Raw genomic sequence first — 24,500 nt, forward strand, 5'->3', positions numbered from 1 at the left:
GCCACAATCAACCGCTTGGTCAACTCTATGTGAAGGAGATATGTTTTTTTATTGTATATCATTTCACCTTTATTTAACTAGGTAGGCTAGGTAAGAACAAGTTCTCCTTTGCAACTGCGACCTGGCCAAGATAAAGCAAAGCAGTTCGACATATACAACAACAGAGTTACACATGGAATAAACACACATACAATCAATAATACAGTAGAAAAGTCTATATACAGCATGTGCAAATGAGGTAGGATAAGGGAGGTAGGGCAATAAATAGGCCATGGTGGCGAAGTAATTACAATATAGCAATTAAACACTGGAATGGTAGAATGTGCAGAAGATGAATGTGCAAGTAGAGATACTGGGGTGCAAAGGAGCAAGATAAATAAATACAGTATGGGGATGAGATAGATTGGATGGGCTATTTACAGATGAGCTATGTACAAAAATGTTGTACTGCATGAGGCAAATGGTGGTCGAACCAGATACGGACTGGTTTTCTGATCCACACCCCTACTTTTTTTAAAAGGTATCTGTGACCAACAGATGCATATCTGTATTCCTAGTCTTGTAAAATCCATGAATTAGGGCTTAATGAATTTATTTAAATTGACTGATTTCGTTAAATAAACCTTAACGCAGTAAAATCTTGATATTTTTGCATGTGGCGTTTATAGGTCAGTGTATTATTATTATTAATTTAATCTTTATTTAATTAGGCAAGTAAATTCTGAAATTCTTATTTACAATGACGCCCTACACCGGCTAAACCCAGACGACGCCGGGCCAATTGTGCGCTGCCCTGTTGGACTCCCAATCACAGCCGGCTGTGACACAGTCTGGAATCAAACCAGGGTGTCGGTAGTGACGCCTCAAGCACTGAGATGCAGAGCCTTAGACCGCTGCGCCACTCATGAACCCTATTATAAACAAATGTTTTGTGTGTGTGCGTCGTGAGAAATTCTTTGGAAAGAAATTGCGTCCCCCAAATTGGAATACCACTGCTGTTGGGAGAGGTCTTGCGATTTGAACACAAGCTTGACCCTGATCAACACGACCTATCAGCTGCAAGGTTATAACAAAAAAAGCAGGTGACAGACATTGTAATCAACCACTGACAGGAACGGCTTGGGTTTTATAACGAGCAGCCAATCAGATTTGATAGGTGTCTACTAAAGCGGATTTAGTCAGATAGCGAGAGGCTTAAATCCGCCCGATAAGTAGACCAAGTGGTCCCCCCCACGCCCCTTTTTTTTTTTCTCTGGAGGACTATGAGAAGAGTGTCGAATTTGGTCAACTAAACATGGAATTGAATTCGCTACGTGAGGCTTATTCGATCGATAACTCGTTTCGTAATGTTTATGTTGTTACACATTCTCATATAGGTGGGTCCACGTGGCATTCCAGTAACTTTGAGAAAAACGATTTTATTTCAGAGTTGTGTCCGTCGCTCTCACGCCAATCTGCCCTCTCATTGGCTAGAAAGTTCCCACCTGATCGCGCCTCCATTCTACCTTTGCGGACATGTAATTCCATTGTTAGAGCGGTCAGTCGACTATCTTGTCAATATAGATAATATTTGATTTAATACATGTCTTGACTCCCTCCCCTTTATGTGCTGCGCCATTTCGTGCAGGGTGTAACCAGTTTCTTATAGCTACAAGAAGAGTACCTCAGCACTATATTGACATTTTGCTGAAATAAGTCATTTTAACCTTTAAGCTCCTGGTGAGTATTTTGATTCAAGACTTTTGAATTTTTTTTCTCTGACTGCAATATCTTTGGAATTTTCTTTTTTTAAAGCCATTTATTTTTCTATTTGAGCGAGCGGTTAGCTAGCTAACGATTAGTTAGCTCATCATGGTTCCATCACAGAGTTTCTAAACATACTGATGTACTTACTGACTTTGGTTCCATTAGCGTTTTAGCAAGCTAGCTAGCTAGCTAGTTGGCCCGGCAAAATGCTGGCTAGAAGGATCCTTAACATTTTTGCTAGCTTTTTTGCCATCTCTTTTGTTGTCTTGCAAATTGAGTTCATGATTGTGTAAGCCGAGCTAGTTACATTTTTATGACAATCTGCGAATAACGCGCTCTGTCTGGACAATAACACGCTGCACTGCAGCCGTTTTGCAGCTAACGTTAGTTTGGCTGGTTAACTTTAGCTTGCAGCATAGCCATAACGCTAACATTTTTTTACTAGCAATCTTCCCTGTTGAACCTTGATTTTGGCCGGTGGTGGTTTTTACATTTTTGTGATTGATTAGCTGGTTTTGGAGTCCTTGGATATCCACAGAAAGACTGATACAGGAACGCTATTTTTGCGGGAATTATTTTTTTCTGCAAGAAATGCTGGTTGGCCACCTTTCTCTGGACACGTTTTTCACATAGTTACGTCATTTATATTTTACTTCGATAATATTAACACTGTGGCAGAAAACACAAAGAAATGTGTACTTTTTGTTACCACTAATTAAACGTTACTTTATGAATAATGCAGTTATGTACTCTGTCCTTACTCAGTCTCACTTTGCTAGACCCTAAACCAAGGTATAGCTAGCTAGATCACAGCTTTTATATTAATGTTGTATTACAGTGTGCAGATTGTGAGTTTACTTAGACCTTCCTGGCTAGGGGTGTGTTTTTCAAACTGTTCCAGATGGAATAGTAATTATTTTAATATACCTGATTTAATCAAGTTGCATCGTAGACTAAAAAATAGTGCTACAGGTATCGGTAGGTGCAGCTCAAACGACATTGACAGTCCACTCTCCATTTTGATAATAGCTAGTACAGTAGTTACATTTACTTTGGAAGTGGTGCTTTCCCTCAGGCCCCTCCCTGCCAGAGACCTTGGCATTGATTGATCAGGTTGTTGGTGTGTTTAATTACTGTGACAAGTGAGAAAAAGTTCCACTTGAAATCTTTGTCATACTAATTGTTATTATTTGAAACGGTATTTGTCGTTAAGCTAGAAGTGTCATTCGAACTTTAAAATGTGCATAGAGGTCATGACCATTGCTTTGTAGACAACTTTTTTGATATCTTTTATACTTTTATTAATTACTTGTGTGCTTTGGGCAGGATTGAAATGAACCCAACTTTCATTTACCTTGTGAAATACTTTGGTACAAAACTCTGTTTTGGATGAGACTTTACTTTATGACCAATTATCCTATTTACATGTAGTCAATTTGTAGTGTTTCTGACTCGTATCTATTCCTCGTATGCTGTTATCTAAATGAGAGGTTTTAGGAGCAATTGCTCTATGCTTTTTGTCCAATTTTTAAAGGGATTTATTTCTTCAACATTCTAACATGATGACTAAACCATCTCGGTGTGTGCATGTTGATGACACATTCATGGACATTTAGTTAGCTTGCTGTTGCGTTCTAATTTGTCCTGGGAGATAAACATTGGGTTGTTTTACCTGCACATTAGGGAGGCACCGATATATATATATTTTTTTACCGATATCCAATATTTTCCTTGCCAAAAAAAACAATACAGATTTTATTTAAAATTTAGTTGGTTGAAACGTTCTGATCAAAAAGTTGTTTTGTTGGCATTTACGTATGTCCCCATTACCAGTAAAACAATCAACCTATTTAATACAATAACTTGCTGTTTCATTGTTCATTTGATCAGTCGCAACCAGGACTTCAAACAGTAAAGTTTCAGGTTTGTCCGTGGCCTCTTCCTCAGTGTCACTGTGTCCGTTTCCATCTTGTCCAGCTGTGTAACATTTCATGTAAACCCTGTTTCTTGCATTGAAGTAGCGGTCATTGTACCTAGCATCAAGCATGGTGGCGACGCCGTAAAGAGGCTGAGAGAATGCCACGGAATCGCTTGTTCACAGCCTCTGGTAGAGTACTTTTGCAATTTTGTGAGAACTGGCAGTTTTGAGCAGGCATTTCAATACCGTGACAGAGGATATCACATCTGCTGCATACGCAGTTGTTCGAATGGAGCTAGCGTGTTCATAGCAGCAGCGGTATGAGAATCAGCACATTCTTGAGCATGCAATACAGCTTTCCTCAGTACGAAATCCTCGTCGACCTACTGTGCTGTCAGGCTCAGCATGCTCACAGGGATGACATCGCGGGTCCAGATGTCAGTCATGAAGCTAATAGCGGTGACACCCATAGCAAGTTGCTCATGGATGTGCTTTCCAAAAATACTGTGAAACTGGTTGAGCAACATCTGAAAAATAGCGCCTACTTGGTAGTGTGTACCGGGCTCGAGGTGCTTGACCAGTCAGCAAAAGCCAACATCACCCACGACAGAGAACGGTTGATTGTCAAGGGCAATGAATTCCATTATATTGGCACTAATGGATTTCGCGGTTGAGTTGTCTCGCTGAAATGTTCTTACTCTTTCAAATGATTGCTCGACTTGAACTTGTTCAGTTGTTGGAAGTGTGCGCTTAGTATTTTTATGCTTTTGTTCTGTGTAGGGCTGTATTTTTCGTGGCGTCATTACATCTACTTACATTACATAGGTATGAACGTCAGCTTTGACATCGGTTTTGCACATCGGCGTTAAACTAGACAGGGCCGATGTTGGCATTTTTAGCTAATATTGGCCGATTCCGATATGCTTACCGATATATCGTGCATTCCTACTGCATATGGTATTTTTTTTGCTGAGTCTTTGTAGAATTTGACTAATTTTAAGTCACACTGTGTTCTCTACTCAAACAATTAATCCACAGATAAAATGGGAAACCTCTAGTTTAGTTTTTAGTGTCCTTGATTAATCTCTCCTCGTTCATTATTCTGTAGATTTTATATGGCTGTTGGCAACCAACTTTAAAGTATATTACCGCCAGCCACCGACTGGCGCGTGGACCTCATTAGTTTAGTTCGCATACTTGGTTGTTTTTCAATGTTTGAGTTTGCTGCAACTGTCTTCATTTAGGAAAACGTCAGTCAGAGATTTACCATGGTAACGGCCTGTTCCTTAAAGGGCCAGCTGAAAATGTTTCTCAACTAATGTTTGTCCTTGATTAAGCATGCATCACTCCTGAAAAGTTGTATTCATTGTTCTCCTAGATTTAATTATGTGTCTACATTTCAACTTAGGAGCACCTCATGTACTCCTTGTAAAAAATGTCAGTGTAGAGACCCGAACTATAATAATGATCAGCTGTATCACTCAGCTTTTTGGCAGGGCAGGCTTGATGTTAGTACATTGGTTAGAAGACGCAGGTCAAAAAAAATAAAATGAAATTAAGCAATATACCCCTTTATTTTTTTGTCAGTGAAGAACATTCTTATTTTCAATGATGGCCTAGGAACAGTGAGTTAACTGCCTGTTCAGGGGCAGAACGACAGATTTGTACCTTGTCAGCTCGGGGGTTTGAACTTGCAACCTTCCGGTTACTAGTCCAACGCTCTAACCACTAGGCTACCCTGCCGCCCCATTACTTATTACTGGTAGTACATTTCTTGTTTTTGAAACATTAGAAAGCGTGCTCATTTCTTGTGTTCAATTATTGAGAAAATAATATTTTGTCTAATTAAAAAAATAAAAATCTACTTGCCACAGTGGCTGGTGGACCTAAGTTAATTTCCCACCCTGATTCCATTCACTGTGAACAATGCAACTTTTGACACATCTACTTTGACAACTTTCCCAACAAGTTCAACAAAGTTAGTATCTTCCTCCACTCTGCCATTCAAATCTGGAATCCGAAACACTTTTACAGATCTAGAGGTACACACGTTTTCAGTGTTCGAAAGGTCATGAATAATCGTGGGAAAGTCATGGAATTTTTAAATGGTGTTTTCCATGCCTGGAAAAGTTTTGGAAAATTCTAAAATCCTAACCGTTTTGGAGAAGTTATCGATATTAATTTATGTTAATGTAATTTAGGCATAGTTTTAAAATATTGTATCAATTAAATACAAATCTACGTATCAGCCAGGATCAGAGTGACACTTTATCGCATCTGTTTATTATGCACATCACCTGCATGCGTGCGAGACGAGTAGGCCGTTGCTCAAGGAGACAGAGACAATCGGACAATAACAGCACCAGGTAGACCTATATAGCCTATACAATAGGATAGAGAACAGACTAACTAGGTAGCCAATTCAAACATATCTTGTACCCTGTAGTTAACTGTTTAGCTATTATTAGCATGTATTTATGTTTTTGTCATGTCCCCAAAACTTTCCACTGACACTCCTGAATAAGGCCATACAATGTTGATTAATTTGAACCAGTGTTTCCCAACCCTGGTCTTCGAATACCCCAACAGTACACATTTTTGTTGTAGCCCAGGACAGACACAACTCATTGATTAGATGACAAGTTGAATCAGGTATGCTTGTACAGGGTTACAATGAAATGTGTACTGTTGGGGGTACTCCAGGGTTGGGGAAACACTGATCAAAAAATATTTTTGACAAAACAAATTATTCACTTCGCCATTGTATTAGTTGGGATTTGGTTCAATCGTGATGAATCGTAATGGGAAACAAAATAATAATTTGTAAATTGCGACCAGTAATTTTAGGAAAAAAGATCACATGTAGCCTTTTGGATTATATGGCTTCAAAACTTGTTATAGATATTTCCAGTTGATTTGGGCATTCAATGTATTGGACATTGCAACTAAATAGATGCTTCTCAGTCTGCAAAGTAAACACTTCTAAAGTAGCTAAAATTGACTAAACTATAATATACATTTCCTGTAAATTTGTGTGCTTGCTTCAGCTGAATAAAAATATTTGAGGCCTACCACAGCCATTTGATCTTTGATATGAAATTAGTGAAGCACCAAGATGGAATTTGTCCGATTCCAATATTTTCCATGTCAAAAAAAAGTTCCAGATATTTTAACATTTTAGCGGCATTCTAGTACAGTTAAATAGTTAGACCACTGCATCCATGTGTGTTAAGGCACTAAAGCTCGGTGCCAGATGCATCCACTACAGACCCTGGTTCGAATCCAGGCTGTATCACATCCCTCTGTGATTGGAAGTCCCATAGGGCGGTGCACAATTGGCCCAACGTTGGCCAAGGTAGGCTGTCATTATAAATAAGAATTTGTTCTTCACTGACTTGCCTAGGTTACACACCACACTGACCCAATAGTTATTTTGTTGGCATTTACTTATGTCCTCATTTTACCAGTAAAACATAATCAAAACCTATTTATTTTGCTTGCTGTGCTGTTTCGTTGTTCAGTCGTTTCATTCTCAACCAGGATTTTATCATACAGTACATGTCAAGCAGTGAAGTTTCAGTTCTGTCTGTCCGTCTCCTCTCTTCCTCTGTGCGCACTGGCACTGTGGCCGTTTCCATCTTGTCCAGCTGTGTATGTAACATTTCACGTAAACCCTGTTGCTTGTCTGCATCGAAGTAGCAGTCCTTGTACAGAGCATCGAGCATGGTGGCGACACATTAAAGCGAGTGCCACCGCCTCGCTTGTTCACAGCCTGTGTAGACAGTTTTGTTGAGCAGGCGTTTCAATGCTTTAACAAAGGGTATCACGTCTGCTGCAAGTGCAGTTGATGATCTTATTTCTCGAGTCAGTTGTTCGAATGGAGCTAGCGTGCTCATGTTCTCAAATGCCAGCAGCGGTATGTCAACCAGCACATTCATGAGCATGCACTATGACTTTCCTCAGTACGAAATCCGACGACCCACTGTGCTGTCACTCAGCATGCTCATGGGGCTGATATCGCTGGTCCAAATGCCAGTTGTGAAGCTAATAGTAGTGGCGCGATTACTGTGTAACTCCGGCAGGGCAACATCTGAAAAATGGCGCACTTGGTAACGTTCGCGTGTACCGGTGCTCGACCAGTCGGCGAAAGCCAACATCACCCACGACAGAGAACGGTTGATTGTCAAGGGCAATGAATTCCATTATCTTGGCATTAATGGATTTCGCCTTTTGAGTTGTCTCGCTGAATTGTTCTTACTCTTTCAAATGACTGCTTGACTTGTTGACTGCTCGATCCACACAGCAGACATTGTGGGCTAGGTTATGAATGCTGTGTTGCACGTGTAGGGCAACATTTTAAGTGGTCATTACGTCATGTACCTACATTATATGTATGCACATCGGCGTTAAACTAGACATCGGGTCGATACCGACGTTGCTTTTTAACGTTACCAAGTGCGCTATTTTTCAGATGTTGCCCTACTGGAGTTACAGTAATAGCGACGCTGCTATTAGCTTCACGACTGACATTTGGACCAGCTATATCAGCCCCCTGAGCATGCTGATTCTGACAGCACAGTGGGTCATCAAGGATTTCGTACTGAGGAATGCCATATTGCATGCTAAAGAATGTGCGAACAACTGACTCAAGATCAACTGCACTTGCAGCAGATGTGATACCCTCTCATGGCATTGAAATGCCTGCTCAACAAAACTGTCCACACAGGCTGTGAACAAGCGATTCGGTGGCATTCTCGCTTTACTGTGTCGCCACCATTCTCAATGCTATGTACAAGGACCACTACGTCGATACAGACAAGCAACAGGGTTTACGTGAAATGTTACATACACAGCTGGACAAGATGGAAATGGACACAGTGAGAGTGTGCACCGAGTAAGGCCACGGACCGACAGCTGAAGCTTCACTGCTTGACATGTACTGTATGGTTGAATGGAACGACTGAACAAATGAACGATACAGCAAGTAAGTGAAATAGGTTTTGATTTTTTTTGCTAGTAATGGGCACATATGTAAATGCCAACAAAATAACTTTTTGGTGTGTGTGTAACCTTTTATTTAACTAGGCAAGTCGGTGAACAACAAATTCTTATGACTGCTTACCCTGGCTAAACGCTGTGCAAATTGTGCGCCACCCAATCCCAATTATGGGACTCCCAACCACGGCCGATGTGATACAGACTGGATTCAAACCGGGGACTATAGTGATGCCTGCTATGTGTGTGTACTATTTAACTGTTCTAGAATGCTTAAAATGCTGCAAAAATGATCGCTCAATTTCTTTTTTGGCAAGGAAGATATCGGCCAAAAATGTCGTATCGGTGCATCACGAGTCTATGCTACATCAAAACTATGAAATAACATGTATGGAATTATGTAGTAACCAAAAAAGTGTATCAACTCAAAATATATTTTGTATTTGATATTATTCAAAGTAGCCACCTTTTGCCTTGACAGCTTTGCACACTCTTGGCATTCTCTCAACCAACTTCACCAGGAATGTTTTTGTATGCTTCTCCTTCACTCTGCGGTCCAAACCATCTCAATTGGGTTGAGGTCGGGTGACTGTGGAGGCCATGTCCTCTGATGCACCATTCTATCACTCTCTCCTTGGTCAAATAGACTTTACACACAGCCTGGAGGTGTGTTGGGTTATTGTCTTGTTGAAAAGCAATTGATAGTCCCACGAAGCGCAAACCAGATGGGAAGGCATATCGCTGCAGAATGCTGTGGTAGCCATGCTGGTTAAGTGTGCCTTGAATTCTAAATAAATCACTGACAGCGTCACCAGCAAGGCACCATCACACCACCTCCATGCTTCACGGTGGGAACCACACATACGGAGATCATCCTTTCACCTACTCTGCGTCTCACAAAAACAGTGGTTGGAACCAAAAATCTCAAATTTGGACTCATCAGACCAAAAGACCAATTTCCACTGGTCTAATATCCATTGCTCATGTTTCTTGGCCCTAGCCATGTCTCTTCTTATTTAGTAGTGTTTTTTTTTTTGCAGCAATTTGACCACGAAGGCCTGATTTCACGCAGTCTCTTCTGAACAGCTGATGTGTCTGGTACTTTAACTCTAGCATTTATTTTGGCTGCAATTTGAGGTGCAGTTAACTTTAATGAACTCATCCTTTGCAGCAGAGGTAAATCGGTGTTCCTTTCCTGTGGCGGTCCTCATGAGAGCCAGTTTGCGAATGCACTTGAAGAGACTTTAAATTCTTAATGTTCCGGATTGACTGACCTTAATGTCTTAAAGTAATGATGGACTTTCTTTTCACTTTGCTTATTTGAGCTGTTGTTGCCATAATATGGACTTGGTCTTTTTTTTTAACCAAATCTTCTGTATACCACCCCTACCTTGTCACAACACAACTGATTGGCTCAAATGCATTAAGAAGGAAATAAATTCCACAAATTAACTTTTAACAAGGGACACCTGTTAATTGAAATGTATTCCAATTGACTACCTCATGAAGCTGGCTGAGAGAATGCCAAGAGTGTGCAAAGCTGTCAAGGCAAAGGGTGGCTACTTTGACGAATCTCGAATATTATTTGTATATGTAAACCTTTTTTGGTTACTACTATGTTATTTCATAGTTTGGATGTCTTCACTATTTTACAATGTAGAAAATAGTAAAAATAAAGAAACCCTTGAATGATTAGGTGTCAACTTTTGACTGGCACTGTACTTACATGGACGTTTGGTTAACTCATGGAGAAGTCATGGGAAAAGTCATTAAATTCCATTTGTCAATGTGTATGAGCCTTGTTTTATTAACCGCATGAAATCTTTGCAACAACTGCCGTTTTTTTTACCACTTCCAACAAGTTAGATGACAACTTGGGTATGAAATCTTAGTCTGCTTTTCAAATATGAACACCTCTTCCACTACCACAAACATTTTAAGTGCTAAAGCAAAGCCCCAACCTGTTTTACTTCATGTGAAATGATCATCCTAATTAGGGCCAGGAATTGCTGGGTACCTCATGATATTATCACGATACTTGGGTGCCGATACAATATGTATTGCTATTTGATACTGTGATTTTATTGCGATTCAATGTGCCAAACATTTTGCTCACCGTATGTCTGCTGCAGAGAGATGAGTTTCAATATCCCGATATGTAACTATCAATTTTCCCCTCCCCCATCTACTACTAATAATAATCATGCCTAGTACAGGGCAATTTCACAATAAGAGTGATGCTGAGACTAAGATTTCACTTTAAAATATAGGCCAAACAAAAACCAATGATATCAAAAAGTTAACAAACCATAACTCTATGCACAATGACTACTTTTAACAATTTCCTCAATTGTATAAAAACACATTTACTTCAGGAATGGTGCCAATGCAAAGTTTGGTAACATAATTATGGTTTGTGCCGTGATTCTTTTACCAAACTTTGCATCTGCTCTCAAGTATAATGTGTTTGTAAAATGTTGAAGTTGTCCTTGGCGTTGTGGTTTTGTCTGACTTTGCAATCAGTGGTTTTAGTTCTGTTCACTTTAAAATGTATGCCAATCTGAGTCTCCACATCACTGTTACCCTTGAAGTACCCTACACCATCTTATTTTCACCTGTATCATATCAAATTTTATTTGTCACATGGGCTGAACAGGTAGACCTTACCGTGAAATGCTTACAAGCTCTTAACCAGCAATGCAGTTAGTAAATATTTTCTTAAGGTAAAAAAAAAAGTAAAATTGAAATAACATACTAAAATAACAAGGCTATATACAGGGGGTACTAGAACCGAGTCAATGTGTGGGGGGGGGGGGGGGGGGGGTACAGGTTAGGTGAGAGAATTTGTACGTGTAGGTACGGGTAAAGTGCATAGATAACAAACCAGTGAGATACAGCAGTGTAAAAACAAGGGGGGGATATACCTGCTCTGACAATTGTTATAATTGTCCACTTGGGTTGCTTGAAACAAGGGAGTCAGGACCTTCAGCTCTACAGTACTAACACCAAGTCCCTGAAGTGCTCACCACCCCTCGCAGTGCTGCTGAAGGCCCATAAGCATCTTGAGTGTTCTGGTGGCCCCTGCATAGAACATTCCCTGTTGGGGAAATCCTCAAATGTAGGCATAGGCCTGCTTGTCCTCTCTTACGTTCAGAATATTTAGCTTCTCAGTGTGTTCATGCAACATAACATCCCAATGTTATTTCCCTGTGTGCATCACACATGACTGCCTATCTAGTACATTTTATGATTAATTGCAATTAGAGCTAAGCATGTCTAGGCCCACTGTCTGTCGCTGGAACTTGTCTTGCAATGGATGCCTGACCTGTAATACATTTTTAAAAATCTAGCAACATATTGCTGCTGTTGCATAATCTGTCATTAAAAGTACTTGAAGTATATTGCATCTCCTAAACAAGTTGATAGGCTAGGCAGTTACACATCATTAGCCGAAAGTGTCCCCTGAATGTGCTCCTCTATAGGATTGCCCTGAACCCTGTTTTTCTCTGCATTTGGCTCATAATTGATTTATGTACAAAACCCAACCAGGTAAGACTGTAATAACCCTGTACATACAATGTCACTGAGGTGTGTTCTCTGTCGCCCGCCTCAGTATAAGTCGTGGGGGCGAAGTTCTGCGTTCTGAGAGGGTGCTGATGAAGTTGTAGTTTTTGCTGAGAGCACTCAAGACACCTGCCCGCACACACTGGCCCTGCGCTCAGTGTCAGAACTGACTGACAGACAGACGATCGCCCTGCACACAGACGCTATGGAGTGAGTGATTGGTTATTTAACCCCCAACGGTTGTTAACGTCTCCTTTTTTGACACTCAGGTTGTATGCAGTGCCAGTGAGATCTCACTCCCTAACGTCCGATTGTGCCCAAACTCCTTTGCTCAGCTTTCCTTAAATTACCACATTTGCCACTAGTATTATAAGCACCTAATTTGTACACTCTCAAGCCCTTTCCCGACCTTACAGTGCTAAATAGTAGCCCATGGTGTGACACTCAATGTTCAAGCACTTATCCATTTACTACTTTGAGACACTTGTTAACTATGGCCCTAGATGTGCAATTCAGGCAATATGAAACAAACCCTGCAACAAACTGCTACAGGTGGATTGGAATACACACATTGCCCCCTTCCACACTGCTGTTGTCTGAAGTCATGGACACCCATGTGCATCCGTTTCTTCCTGGAAATGTGAATTGTATTAAGCTATTGAATGAGTTTTGGTTTGTGTATGAAATGGGATGTGCAGCTTCTGTATGTCTGCATAAATATGACGTTATGGTATTTTTCACATATGGTAATAGAAGTTGTCTGATTACTTATTGTGCTTATCCTGGATCTTTTTTTACAGCAGGACCTCCTGGATTTGTGCCATATGCACAACACTAGACATACGTACCGTATATGTACTACCAATATTAAAGGGATACTTTGGGATTTTGGCAATGAGACCCTTTATCTACATCCAGAGAATCAGATTAACTTGTGGTTGCCATTGATGTCTCTGTGTCCAGTATGAAGGAAGTTCGAGGTAGTTTTCCGAACCAATGCTAACTAGTGTTAGCATAATGACTGGAAGTCCGTCGGTATCTACTATACATACTATCAGAATGCGCAATGACAAAGTCTATGGGTAACGTTAGTTAGCATTGGCTCGCAGAACTACCTTGAACTTCCTTCATGCTGGACACTGAGACAGCAATGGTATCCACAAATGAACCTGACTATGGGGAAGTAGATATAGGGTCTCATTGCCAAGATCCAAAGTATCCCTTTAAGGCTAATGGTTGTTACATTACCAACACAAGGGACATCAAAGACGGATTTTAAGATACGCCACAAACACATTTGTGCAAGCTACATGGCTGGAGCCTGAGATGCTTAAACTATTTTACATCTTTTGGTGATACTGTTGATATAATATTACACTGAACAAGGTCAACCGTGTTCATTCGGAACATTCCTTGACACTCGTGTTTGTATATAAAGATGGTTCAGTAGTTTTATCTTATATTGACAGTTAATAAATTCTTTCACCCGTCTCCCCTCCTCCACCAGTCTGTCCCCCACCACCAGCAGCCTGATGGCCAGCAACGTGACCAACAAGACGGACCCGCGCTCACTGAACTCGCGGGTCTTTATCGGGAACCTCAACACGCTCCTGGTCACCAAGGCAGACGTGGAGGCAATCTTCAGCAAGTATGGCAAGATCGTGGGCTGTTCTGTGCACAAGGGCTTTGCCTTCGTCCAGTTCGCCAACGAGAGATGTGCCCGGGCCGCTGTAGGGGCCGAGGATGGACGCATGATCGTGGGACAGGTGCTGGGTAAGGACTAAAGCCAGCCTGGGGCTGGTGAGCAATGCCTCAAACTCACGGTTCTATGGGTATTGTGCAAAACTGACCTGACCATACCCGACCTGCTTGTGGAGAATAGACTGAATATGAATAAAGATTGTATTTCCAACTGCCAACTATCTCTCTCTTCCTCAGACATTAACTTGGCTGGAGAACCCAAACCCCACAGGTCAAAGACCGCAAAGCGCTCGGCGGGAGAAATGTACAGGTCTGATTCAATGTAAAGAATCCCATTTTTAAATATCTAATATTTTGAACCTCTGGGTCTCAATCTTATTCTGATAATTCTTCTTCTCCACTGCATACGTGTATCTTATTTTGACAGCTCTTTTTCTTCTCCCCACAGTAGTCCCACGTTTGATCTGGACTATGACTTCCAGAGAGATTATTATGACCGGTGAGTCCAGTGCTTTGTCTGTTCCCACATCCTATGTTTTAGCTCTATTTTACCTATACTGAACAAAAATATAAATGCAACAATTTTACTAACAGCGTTACTGTTGGGCTGTTTTCGGTGCGTATTACCGCCACACACGAGTCATGAAGGCAGTCAAATTCCATGTGACCGTTTAGTCACGGTAATTAGGCTTCTCCAAGCTCTGATGCTGGTCATTAGTAGCCTACCAAACTTGCTACCTGCAGATACTCAGCTCTCTGTCCCTCTAATCACTCTGACATCAATACAAATGTATTCGAAAATCTAATCAAACACTTTGAGAGCCCATGAGCTCATATTGCAATTGCAATTGTCTGAAAACGGAGTGATGGCCTCTACTAAAAATAGGAGGATCAGCTTTCTATAGGCTAGGCCTATTATATTTATCTCTCAACTTTCCCAATATTAAGCACGTTGCTTATATTTACAACAGAAGTATAGCCTGGCTGGCATGAAAATAAACCACAGGGAAAAGCATCCTCCATTCACTTTTTAAGTGCATAGATTACATGTATTTTTTTCCCGCTGACCCTGTTTCGATACAGGTGCATGATAATGGTCCATTCTAAATCAAAACAAGTTTCACACATATTATTTAGTATATGTAAAGACCAGATTCAATCAAGAATAGTCTGATAGATGACAATATAAGCCTATCACTTGTGAATGATGCCCAGCATAAAAAACAATGCCCTTTTTTGAGACCTTTTTCGATTCATATTCCCAAACCTCATGTAATCTTTCACATAGCCATATGTTTCAATAAGGTTTGTATCACAACTAAAGTGGCAAAATAACTTATTAAAATTAAGCACATTAATCCGCTTTACAAGGGGTGTAGAGCCTAACTGGAATACATGAGCAGCTTGTGAATTTCAAGTTTGGGGAAGATCATTTTCACCATAAAAATACACTTTTGATAATGGTGTTTTCCGCTAATGGAATATGCGCGCATACAGCCTTCTACCCTGTGTGCATTGCTGCACTTATAATGTGAAAAAATAGCCTAATAGTTTATCAGCATTTTAAGCTAAACGTTCTGATCTGTTGCATCAGCCATATTGTGTAAAAAAATGTTTTTTGATGGTCATGGTTGTATTAATTTGGGATCTATTGCATCCCACAACTGTCCCAGACTATTTTTGGAATATTTATTTCTCACACAGAATAGAATAGGTCAACCTATGTACTATGCGGGATAGTAGATTGACATAGGCTAGTGCTTTTGCTGTTCGTTAGGCCTACTCATCTTGTTGGCTGACAAAGTAAATGTGGACAGTTCTTCCAATATCTTCAATATGCACGTCGGAACGGGATAAGGACGCGCGCAGTTGATGACTTTTCCTAGAGTGACCAACATTAGAAAAAGTGAAACATCGCCTTTGTTCATATTTCCATGAAGGCTGTACACCACCAGGGTACAAAGATTGTCTTAGGGTCAATTTTGACCCGGCAGTTATAAAATTATTTATACACCACAAAGACACACACACAGAAATTGAGATTGTGTGCTACTGATTGAACTCAGCCAGTAGCTCCTGAAGAGGAAGATCACCATGGTTGGCACAGTTAGAAAGAACAAGCCTGAGCTCCCTCCTGCACTCTTTGCAACAAGGGGGAGAGAGGCCTTCTCATCAGTTTGCCTTCACCCCCACCACCACTCTAGTTTCTTACCTCCCAAAGAGGAACAAGAATGTGGTCCTCCTGAGCACAGTGCACAAAACGGCTGAGATCAGTGATCGTGAGGACAGGAAGCCAGCCATTATCCTGGACTACAACCACAACAAAGGAGGCGTGGACAACCTGGATAACGTGATTGGAACTTATGAGGATGGCTGGCTCCTGGTCATCTTCCATAACATCATTGATGTGTCCTCATACAATGCCTTCGTGATATGGAACAAGATCAACCCTAACTGGATGCGGAACAAGAGGAGGGTGTTCCTGGAGCAGCTGGGAAAGGCACTTGTAACCTCACACATTCAAAGAAGGGAGTGCCTGCCCCGCACAGCAGCCTCTGCAGCACTTGTGAAAGCTGTTCAGCTGGAGCAGGCACTCCCTGCAGCTGGGGCAGGCAAGAGGAGGAGATGCAAATTCTGCCCCCCCAAAGAAGGACTGTGAAATAAATACTATGTGCTGCACATATGAGAAATACATCTGCAAAGACCATGCACACACTTGCATATTGTCCTACATGTGCTGATTAGAGTTGATTGATTTTTGTTTTGTATCTTATTTTAATCATATTTATTGTTCATACACCTTGTGGGTGGGGGGCAATGTTGGTTTTTTTTAAATGGGAGAAGACTAGTATTTTGTAGTTGAGCTCCTCATTGTACAGTATATAAGATTATATCACTATGTTGCAAAAAAAAAGTTCAAGACCGTTTCCCTTCAATAAAATGCATTCTAAACTACTTTCTGCAAATTTCTACTACTTTCTTAGGCTATACAAGTGCTATCTCATGCTAAAATATTATTGTTTATACCTATGCAGTAATAATAATAATAATTGACAGGTGTGTTGTAATAAAAACGAGTGGTGTCCACTGATTAAATGCATTCTTTCTGCATTGTGCAGAGGGAAAACCCCAGATATTCACAAAGTTTGATGAATGACGGGTTGTTTCTTGATGCAAAATAGATTTGGGGTTTAAAATTCAATGAAGCTCCTTTTATTTTAGGGGTTGAGTGAAATATAAGTCTACACAAGGGTTAAAAATCTAAACATATAGCCCAATGTTTGTAGAACAACTAAAGTTAAATTAATAACTCTAAATTAAGCATAAAGGAATAGCTATTTCTTAACCTCTCAACAAGAAGAGACGCATGTGTGCACTCCCTCATTGTTTGGAGAAAATATCCTTTCTATTTCATTCAGCTTTGTTCAATTGTATTCTTCATACTATAAAATAATGCCATGGAATTCTAAGCTAATCTTGTCTGCTAAATTAACTAGTGTAGCCCACAGCCATTTGGTATAGCCAGATCAGGACCTAACATACTCTGAGTTGTCATTATGTTCTTCTGAAATAGACTACACTTTCTTTATATGTTTCTTCTTTAGACCGGTCTAAAATAAATAATGGATTTATTGTGAAGGTGTAGGCTATAAATGTAGATGTTCCAAAGGTCCGCATCATTGGCTTGTAGGCTATGTGTGGAAGCCAGGAGATGCTAAATGTGTTTATGCTAATTAATGGTCAGGTACCGTGAGATTGACCAGTTATTTGCTTGACAATCACCGGCTGACGAAATGTGACCGTCCTAGTTACAGTTCATATATTATATTGAAATAAATAAATTAGGCTCTAAGCTATGGATTTCACTTGACTGGGAATACAGATATACATCTGTTGGTCAGAGATTCCTTAAAATGGGCCTCACAATCCCATCACAGTATTTCTGTACATTCAAATTGTCATCAATAAAATGCAATTGTTTTCATTGTCAGTAGCTTATGCCTGCCCATACCATATCTCCACCGCCACCATGGGACACTGTTCACAACATTGACATCAGCAAACTGCTCGCCCACACTACGCCATGCACATGGTCTGCGGTTATAAGGCTGGTTGGACACGACGTCTAAAACGACTTTGGACATGGCTTATGGTAGAGAAAATAGCATTAAATTCTAGCAAAGGCTCTGGTGGACATTCCTGCAGTCAGCATGCCAATTGCATGCTCCCTCAACTTGAGACATCTGTGGCATTGTGTTGTGTGACAACTGCACATTTTAGTGGATTTTATTGTTCCCAGCACAAGGTGCACCTGTGTAACAATGCTGTGTAATCAGCTTTTTGATATGCCACAGCTGTCAGGTGGATGGATTATATTGTCAAAGGAGAAATTCACCAACAGGGATGTAAACAAATGTGTGCACAAGATGAGAGAATTAAGCATTTTGTGCGTATGGAAAATTTCTGGGATATACTTCAGCTCATGAAATATGGGTCCAACACGTGTTGCATTTTTATATTTTTGTTCAGTGTAGATAACTCAATATCCAAGAGGAATTAGTGTAAAGGCAGTAGTCTGTTCATTCATTACTCGCTCTTCTATTCTCAGAGTGTACTCGTACCCATCCCGTGTGCCCCCTCCTCCTCCATCCTTGTCCCGAGCAGTGATCCCGTCCAAGCGCCCGCGGATCAGCATGACTGGAGGGGGCAGCCGCCGCAGCAAGGCCAGTTTCTCCTCTTCCTCCAAGAGCAGCCAGAGGGCATCCTCAAGAACAAGTCAGTGCCCAGCCCCCTCTGCTCTAGCCACTCAACTAGCACAGTAAACTTTCACATTGCCCAGTGGACTATTTGTAGCACCTTCATGCAGTACCTGCTGTCAATGCTCACCGGGGACTAAAATTAACACCTGCCAAATGCGGGTAGATTTTGGCATTGGCGGGTAAGATGTCTATTTCACCTGGCGGGTGGTCAAGAGCTCCACAGTGCGAGCATTTCACTTTCATTTGCGAATTGAAAGTCAAGTATGATCCCATTTATAGTAAAATAAATGCTGCAGTAACTGTTATAAAGTATTTCTGCCATTTTTGCTTCATAGCTGGTAAATGAATCGCACAAAATCAAAGCTCTACGAATCCTATAATAGCCTATTCCACCTTGCGCTGCGTCACTGCCTGGCTGTAGGCTGTGTGCATTTGAAGAGCTGAGTGACAGATTCATTTTTTGAAGCTCTGCGCATAGGCATAAAAGTTGGTCTAATTTATTTGAAACCAGTCTACTGAGGTGAGACCTTGTCCTTGTTTCTTGGCTATTTACATTGTTTTGTTCACAAGATAGGTTGTTATTCTATGTTTGGGTTTCAACTGCTAGGGAAGAGAAGACCACGCTTATACTAGTCAGACTCAATCTCACATGCACAAACATGACAAGTCGTGTTACCACGTTAACCTCCCATCCTTAAAAGGGGCAGCTGAAATGTTTTGTCTCATCTGTGATATTTTGGTTAAGACTCAGGTCACACAATGAAATAAAATTAAACAATAACCCATTACTTCTTACTAGTAATACATTTATTGTTTTAGGAATAATACGTTTTTTTTTTTGTATTTTAGAGAGAAAAGAAGTTGTGGCTGGTGGACCAAAAAAAAATGTTTTATGCCCTGATGCTCACGGTGCAGGGCTTGAGGTTAATCGCATGTTGCTAATGAAGGTTACTCTCGCAGCACCGCATACAGAGCTTCATAAGGTATTGGGGTCCATCTCTTAAACCTTTATCCGTCTCTTTTTTTCCCTCTATCTCTTTCTCTCAGTGAAAACAGATGACCTGCAGACCATCAAGAAGGAGCTGACAATGATTAAACACAAAGTAGACTACCTGCTGGAGAGCCTAGACCGCATGGAGAAGGACCACAGCAAGAAGTCAGGTAGGGTGTAGAAGTGTCACCTTAACCATGTGATCAATGCTTTTATAAAAAGAAAGTCGCACACTATGCTCCCAAACATTTAATGGGTATAGCAACCAATGTATTGGCATACAATGCCTCCTTCAGGGTTACATGGTAGATGTTTGAACCAGGTTACGTGGACAGTCAACTTTTATAACATAAAAAAAATAAAAATGAATGAGCTGGTTTGTACTCTGTATGTATACCGGCAATCTCAGCATTCCTATGACTTGTATGTACAGATAAGTGATTTCATTTTTCAACTTTTGACGACGACTTTTTCTCTGGCTTGTTTGACCCGGATTGGGCTCTTTCTGCGAGCAGATGAGAAGGGTGCAAAGCCTGAGCCTGGACAGGTGTCCTCACAGCAGCACTGCAGCATCAAGAAGGAGGAGAGCATCGAGAGGGAGGATCTCAACGACTCTGAGGAGGAGGGGGATCTGCTGGAAGAGGAGGAGGTGAGATGGAAGAAACGAGGGCGGGGAAGAGGAGAAAACGTATTGATGAATGGCAGTATGTTGAAGTGTGTTTAACACTGATCAAAAATGTAAACACAACATGCAACAGCTTTAAAGATTTTACTGTGCTACAGTACATATAAGGAAATCAGTAAATTGCAATAAATTAATTTGGCCCTAATCTATGGATTTCACATGACTGTTGGTCACAGATACATTAATAAAAGGTAGGGGCGTGGATCAGGAAACCAGTCAGTATCTGGTGTGACCAATATTAGCCTCATGCACTGCGACATCTCATTTGCATAGTTGATCAGGCTGTTGATTTTGGCCGGTGGAATGTTGTCCCACTCCTCTTCAATGGCTGTGCGAAGTCACTGGATATTGGCGGGAACTGGAACACAGTCATACACTTCGATCGCAAACATGCTCAATGGGTGACATGTCTGAGTATGCATGCAATGGAGGAACTGAGACATTTTCAGCTTCCGGGGGGAATTGTGTGCAGGTCCTTGCGACATGTGGCTGTGCATTATCATGCTGAAACATGAGGTGATTCAGGCGGATGAATGTCACGACAATGGCCCTCAGGATCTCGTCACGGTATCTCTGTGCATTCAAATTGCCATTGATAAAATGCAGTTGTGTTCATTGTCAGTATCTTATGCCTCCCCAAACCATAACACCACCGGCACCATGGGGCACTCTGTTCACAATGTTGACATCAACAAACTGCTTGCCCACATGACGCCATCTGCCCCGGTACAGTTGAAACTGGGATTAATCTGTGAAGAGCACACTTGTCCAGTGGCCATCGAAGGTGAGCATTTGCCCACTGAAGTCGTTTACGACCCCCGATCTGCAGTCAGGTCAAGACCCTGGTGAGGACAACGAGCACGCAGATGAGCTTCCCTTAGATGGTTTCTGACAGTTTGTGCAGAAATATTTTGGTTGTGCAAACCCAGTGTCATCATCAGCTGTCCGGGTGGTTGGTCTCAGACTATCCCACAGGTGAAGAAGCCATATGTGGAGGTCCTGGGCTGGCTTGGTTACACATGGTCTGTGGTTGTGAGGCCGGTTGGACGTACTGCCAAATTCTCTGAAACGACATTGAAAGGCAGCTTATGGCAGAGAAATTAACATTCCGTTCTCTGACAACAGCTCTGATGGACATTCCTGCAGTCAGCATGCTCACTCAACTTGAGACATCTGTGGCATTGCGTTGTGACAAAACGGCACGTTTTAGTGATGTTTTATTGTCCCCAGGACAAGGTGCACCTTTGTAATAATCATGCTGTTTTAATCATCTTACCTGTCAGGTGGATGGATTATCTTGGCAAAGGAGAAATGCTCACTAACAGGGACGTAAACCAATTTGCACACAATCTGAGAGAGAACGCGTATGGAACATTTCTGGTATATTTTATTTCAGCTCATGAAACATGGGACCAACACTATACATGTTGCATTTTATATTTGTTCAGTGTAATTTGAGTGTTATTTATACTCACAACACCTAATATGCTCTCGCAGGTGAAGAGTCAACAAAGAGAGGAGGAGGAGGAGGATGATGATGATGATGAAGAGGAGGAGGAAGGAGAGCATGTGGATGGAGACGACGATGGTGACAGTGTCAACGGAGATGAGGACTCTTAGACCACATGCAGACTGATGCACACTTGTACAGACAACGCATCCACATGGCTTCCAGTGGCTCCTCCGACTCCTATTTTAATACCCACACTACTCCGAAACGTGAGAGAACGTCAATGCACACACTCCGAGAACACCTGCCCCCACTACCACCCTTCCATTGTCCCACAGGTCTTTTTATTTCTCTTGATGCAATTTAGTTCATCCCTGTTTCATCCCACTCCTATCATTGTGTTATTCATTTAGCATTGTCTTGCAGCCAGGTACATTGAAACGAGATGTAGATAGTGAGCGTTATGAAGTGATTTGTTGTGCTGCTGTTGCTCTTTTGACCAGAGAGCAGAAATGGCTGTTCTCTGACCTGAGCCACAAGTCAAACCACCACATTGGCTTTACTAGCATTGGTAATCAAGCAATGACAACAACTTTAAAGATTGAGTGAACGTTTAAAGAAAAAAAATTGTCCACTTGAGTTTGTATGTTCCTGATTTTCATGTCATTACTCTTTTATACTACTCGGTCTAAGTTGTACTGTAATAATAAATTGCAATTAAATACTCAAATGAATTAGTGCTTCTTTATTTCATTGAAACAGGTTTTCAGATGCACACCTAATTTATCAGGTATTATTGTGTTTGGGTGAAGATAGCACAACAATAAATAACTGGCGTGTTCTGTGAATCACCAGAGGGCACCGTGTTTGGATATCAGATCACTTCAAACAGTCCCTTCTCATATCCTTTATCATGGTTCCACTTCAAGAACCTCCCAACCAGGCATGCAAACAGATGATGCGTTGGTGTTCATATAGGTAGTAGGTACACTTGGGCTGTCCCCATTGCGGAAGCCTAGACTAAAAGCCAATTTATGCTTGATCCGAAAATGTGGTTGGAGTCTCCATATGAAGTGGCGATTTTAGCATGTAAATCTTGGTGGGGCAAGCTCCCCCATATATAATTTTTTAAATACATATTTTTAGATGCAGGCCAGCAAAACCAATAAACAATGCATTAATTGCACTATAATGAATTACACTATATGACAAAAGGTGCCCACAAACTGTTAATGCCTACATAAAGCTGTCCCAAGAGCAGAGCCTTCTTTTCAGCACCATGGAGTGAATCCTTACCACTGCTATACCTGGCTATCAGCAGAGCTTTGTCTGGCAGCGAAACAGTTCATTCAGCCTCATTTACTGCCTTTAAAAAAAACATGGCTGACTTGGTTAAACAAATGTTGTTTCTACTGACAATTGAGATGTACAAACTGCATACGGGAATGACGAGCGGATAAGAGGCACTCTGTAATGAGCGAACTAGGACGGACGTAGTCAATATAACTATTTGTTCAGGACTTCAGCCTGAATTCAGCGATCTTCAGGTCGGAGCTCTAGAAAGAGGCCCGAGTTCCTGACTTATACGCTCAATTTATTTTCCCAGTCGGATTTTTTTTTTTTCTTCGTAGTTCCCAGTTGTCTTGAACTCGCTAAAGTCTGAGATTTTAGAGTTTCTAGTTGTTTTGGACGTGGCAGAAGTCATACTGGATTGACAGCATGGCCAATGTATTCAACCTTTTCTGGTCCATGGCATGTCAATGTTGATCCTTTTAAGCTTGGAAAAGAGACCCTTAAACACAGACTTGGACCAAACACCCTCTCCACTGAATAGCAGGCTAGTGATTGCTTTGCAATGCTTGCAGTTAGCCACTGATTCCTTCCAAACCGCTCATTGTTGAATTTGCGATTCATTGGTTTGTCCAATGGTCGACGAGCACGGATGCGTTTTATCTAACTTCTCTTCATATGAAAAGGATTTGCCAGTAGACTTGATTCACGATGATGACTCCTTGAGTGAGTGACAGACCACCGAGGCAATCACGGCGCAACTAGAGAACATTACCACCCCCCACGCTCCGTATTTTCCAGCTGGCTGCCCCACCAGCACAGAAAGCACTGTGCTTGGCCGAAACACTGGGGGTGCCTTACTCAAGGAAACACAGTGTTTTAACTCGTTTTTTTTTGTATACATTGTTTAAAAACTGACAAATTAACATGTTTTTTTTTTTTGCTAAACAGGTGAGGCTCACCTGCCCTGAATGACGGTCGCCATTGTCCATATGGAAGGTGTGACACAATTGCGGAGGCATACAAAGGCCAAATCGAGCTCTGTACCATATCGCTGTGCGATCTCCCAAATGTTATAACAATGAGTGCTCTGAATAGGTCTGCATTTACATATTTGGTGACAGTAGGTGCGGGCGGTACATCTTGTATAATCAAACTCACTTCCTTGACAACTTCCTTCACAACAGCTCTGTGCTGCTCCGCAAATCGCAATTAGTACAGTCTGAATACCTTGACTTCTGCAGAGGCCATATCACGGTAAATGTTGCATGGCCAATGCGGATGTCAGATTGACCATGCAGCACACAATGCACTTCTCTCTACTGAATTCTCTCTCTCCCGCTAATTTGTGCACATTCATTGTTTCATAACTTCACTGTGAGTTGTTTGCGTTTTGATTG

The 24,500-nt window shown here is 41.3% G+C and overlaps 1 protein-coding gene across 10 annotated transcripts; it reads left to right on the forward strand.

Annotated features, from left to right (window-relative positions):
- The first annotated feature begins 1,194 nt into the window (after positions 1–1,194).
- On the forward strand, positions 1,195–22,544 carry LOC109871795 (heterogeneous nuclear ribonucleoprotein C-like). 10 transcript variants are annotated; one of them, XM_031807382.1, is made up of 10 exons: positions 1,358–1,376; positions 1,628–1,719; positions 12,273–12,433; positions 13,731–13,996; positions 14,162–14,246; positions 14,373–14,423; positions 18,534–18,700; positions 19,732–19,845; positions 20,191–20,324; positions 21,858–22,544. In XM_031807382.1, the coding sequence occupies exons 3-10, from the start codon at positions 12,429–12,431 to the stop codon at positions 21,978–21,980; spliced, it is 945 nt and encodes a 314-aa protein (XP_031663242.1). In that variant the 5' UTR covers positions 1,358–1,376; positions 1,628–1,719; positions 12,273–12,428; the 3' UTR covers positions 21,981–22,544. The 10 variants fall into 10 exon arrangements, with proteins under 10 accessions (XP_020318394.1, XP_031663244.1, XP_031663243.1 ...); XM_031807381.1 differs by lacking the exon at positions 1,358–1,376 and adding an exon at positions 1,414–1,537; XM_020462805.2 differs by lacking the exon at positions 1,628–1,719 and having other exon boundaries at positions 1,195–1,376.
- The last annotated feature ends 1,956 nt before the right edge of the window (positions 22,545–24,500 follow it).

Source organism: Oncorhynchus kisutch, linkage group LG27 (assembly GCF_002021735.2).
Source record: "Oncorhynchus kisutch isolate 150728-3 linkage group LG27, Okis_V2, whole genome shotgun sequence".
NCBI lineage: Eukaryota > Metazoa > Chordata > Actinopteri > Salmoniformes > Salmonidae > Oncorhynchus > Oncorhynchus kisutch.

Bases quoted from the DNA above. Each gene is read 5' to 3' on its own strand.
- LOC109871795 (XM_020462805.2), top strand. The intron at 14,247-14,372 runs GTAAAGAATCCC...TTCTCCCCACAG, and splicing joins ATGTACAGGTCTGATTCAAT to TAGTCCCACGTTTGATCTGG. The intron at 19,846-20,190 runs GTAGGGTGTAGA...TTCTGCGAGCAG, and splicing joins GGACCACAGCAAGAAGTCAG to ATGAGAAGGGTGCAAAGCCT.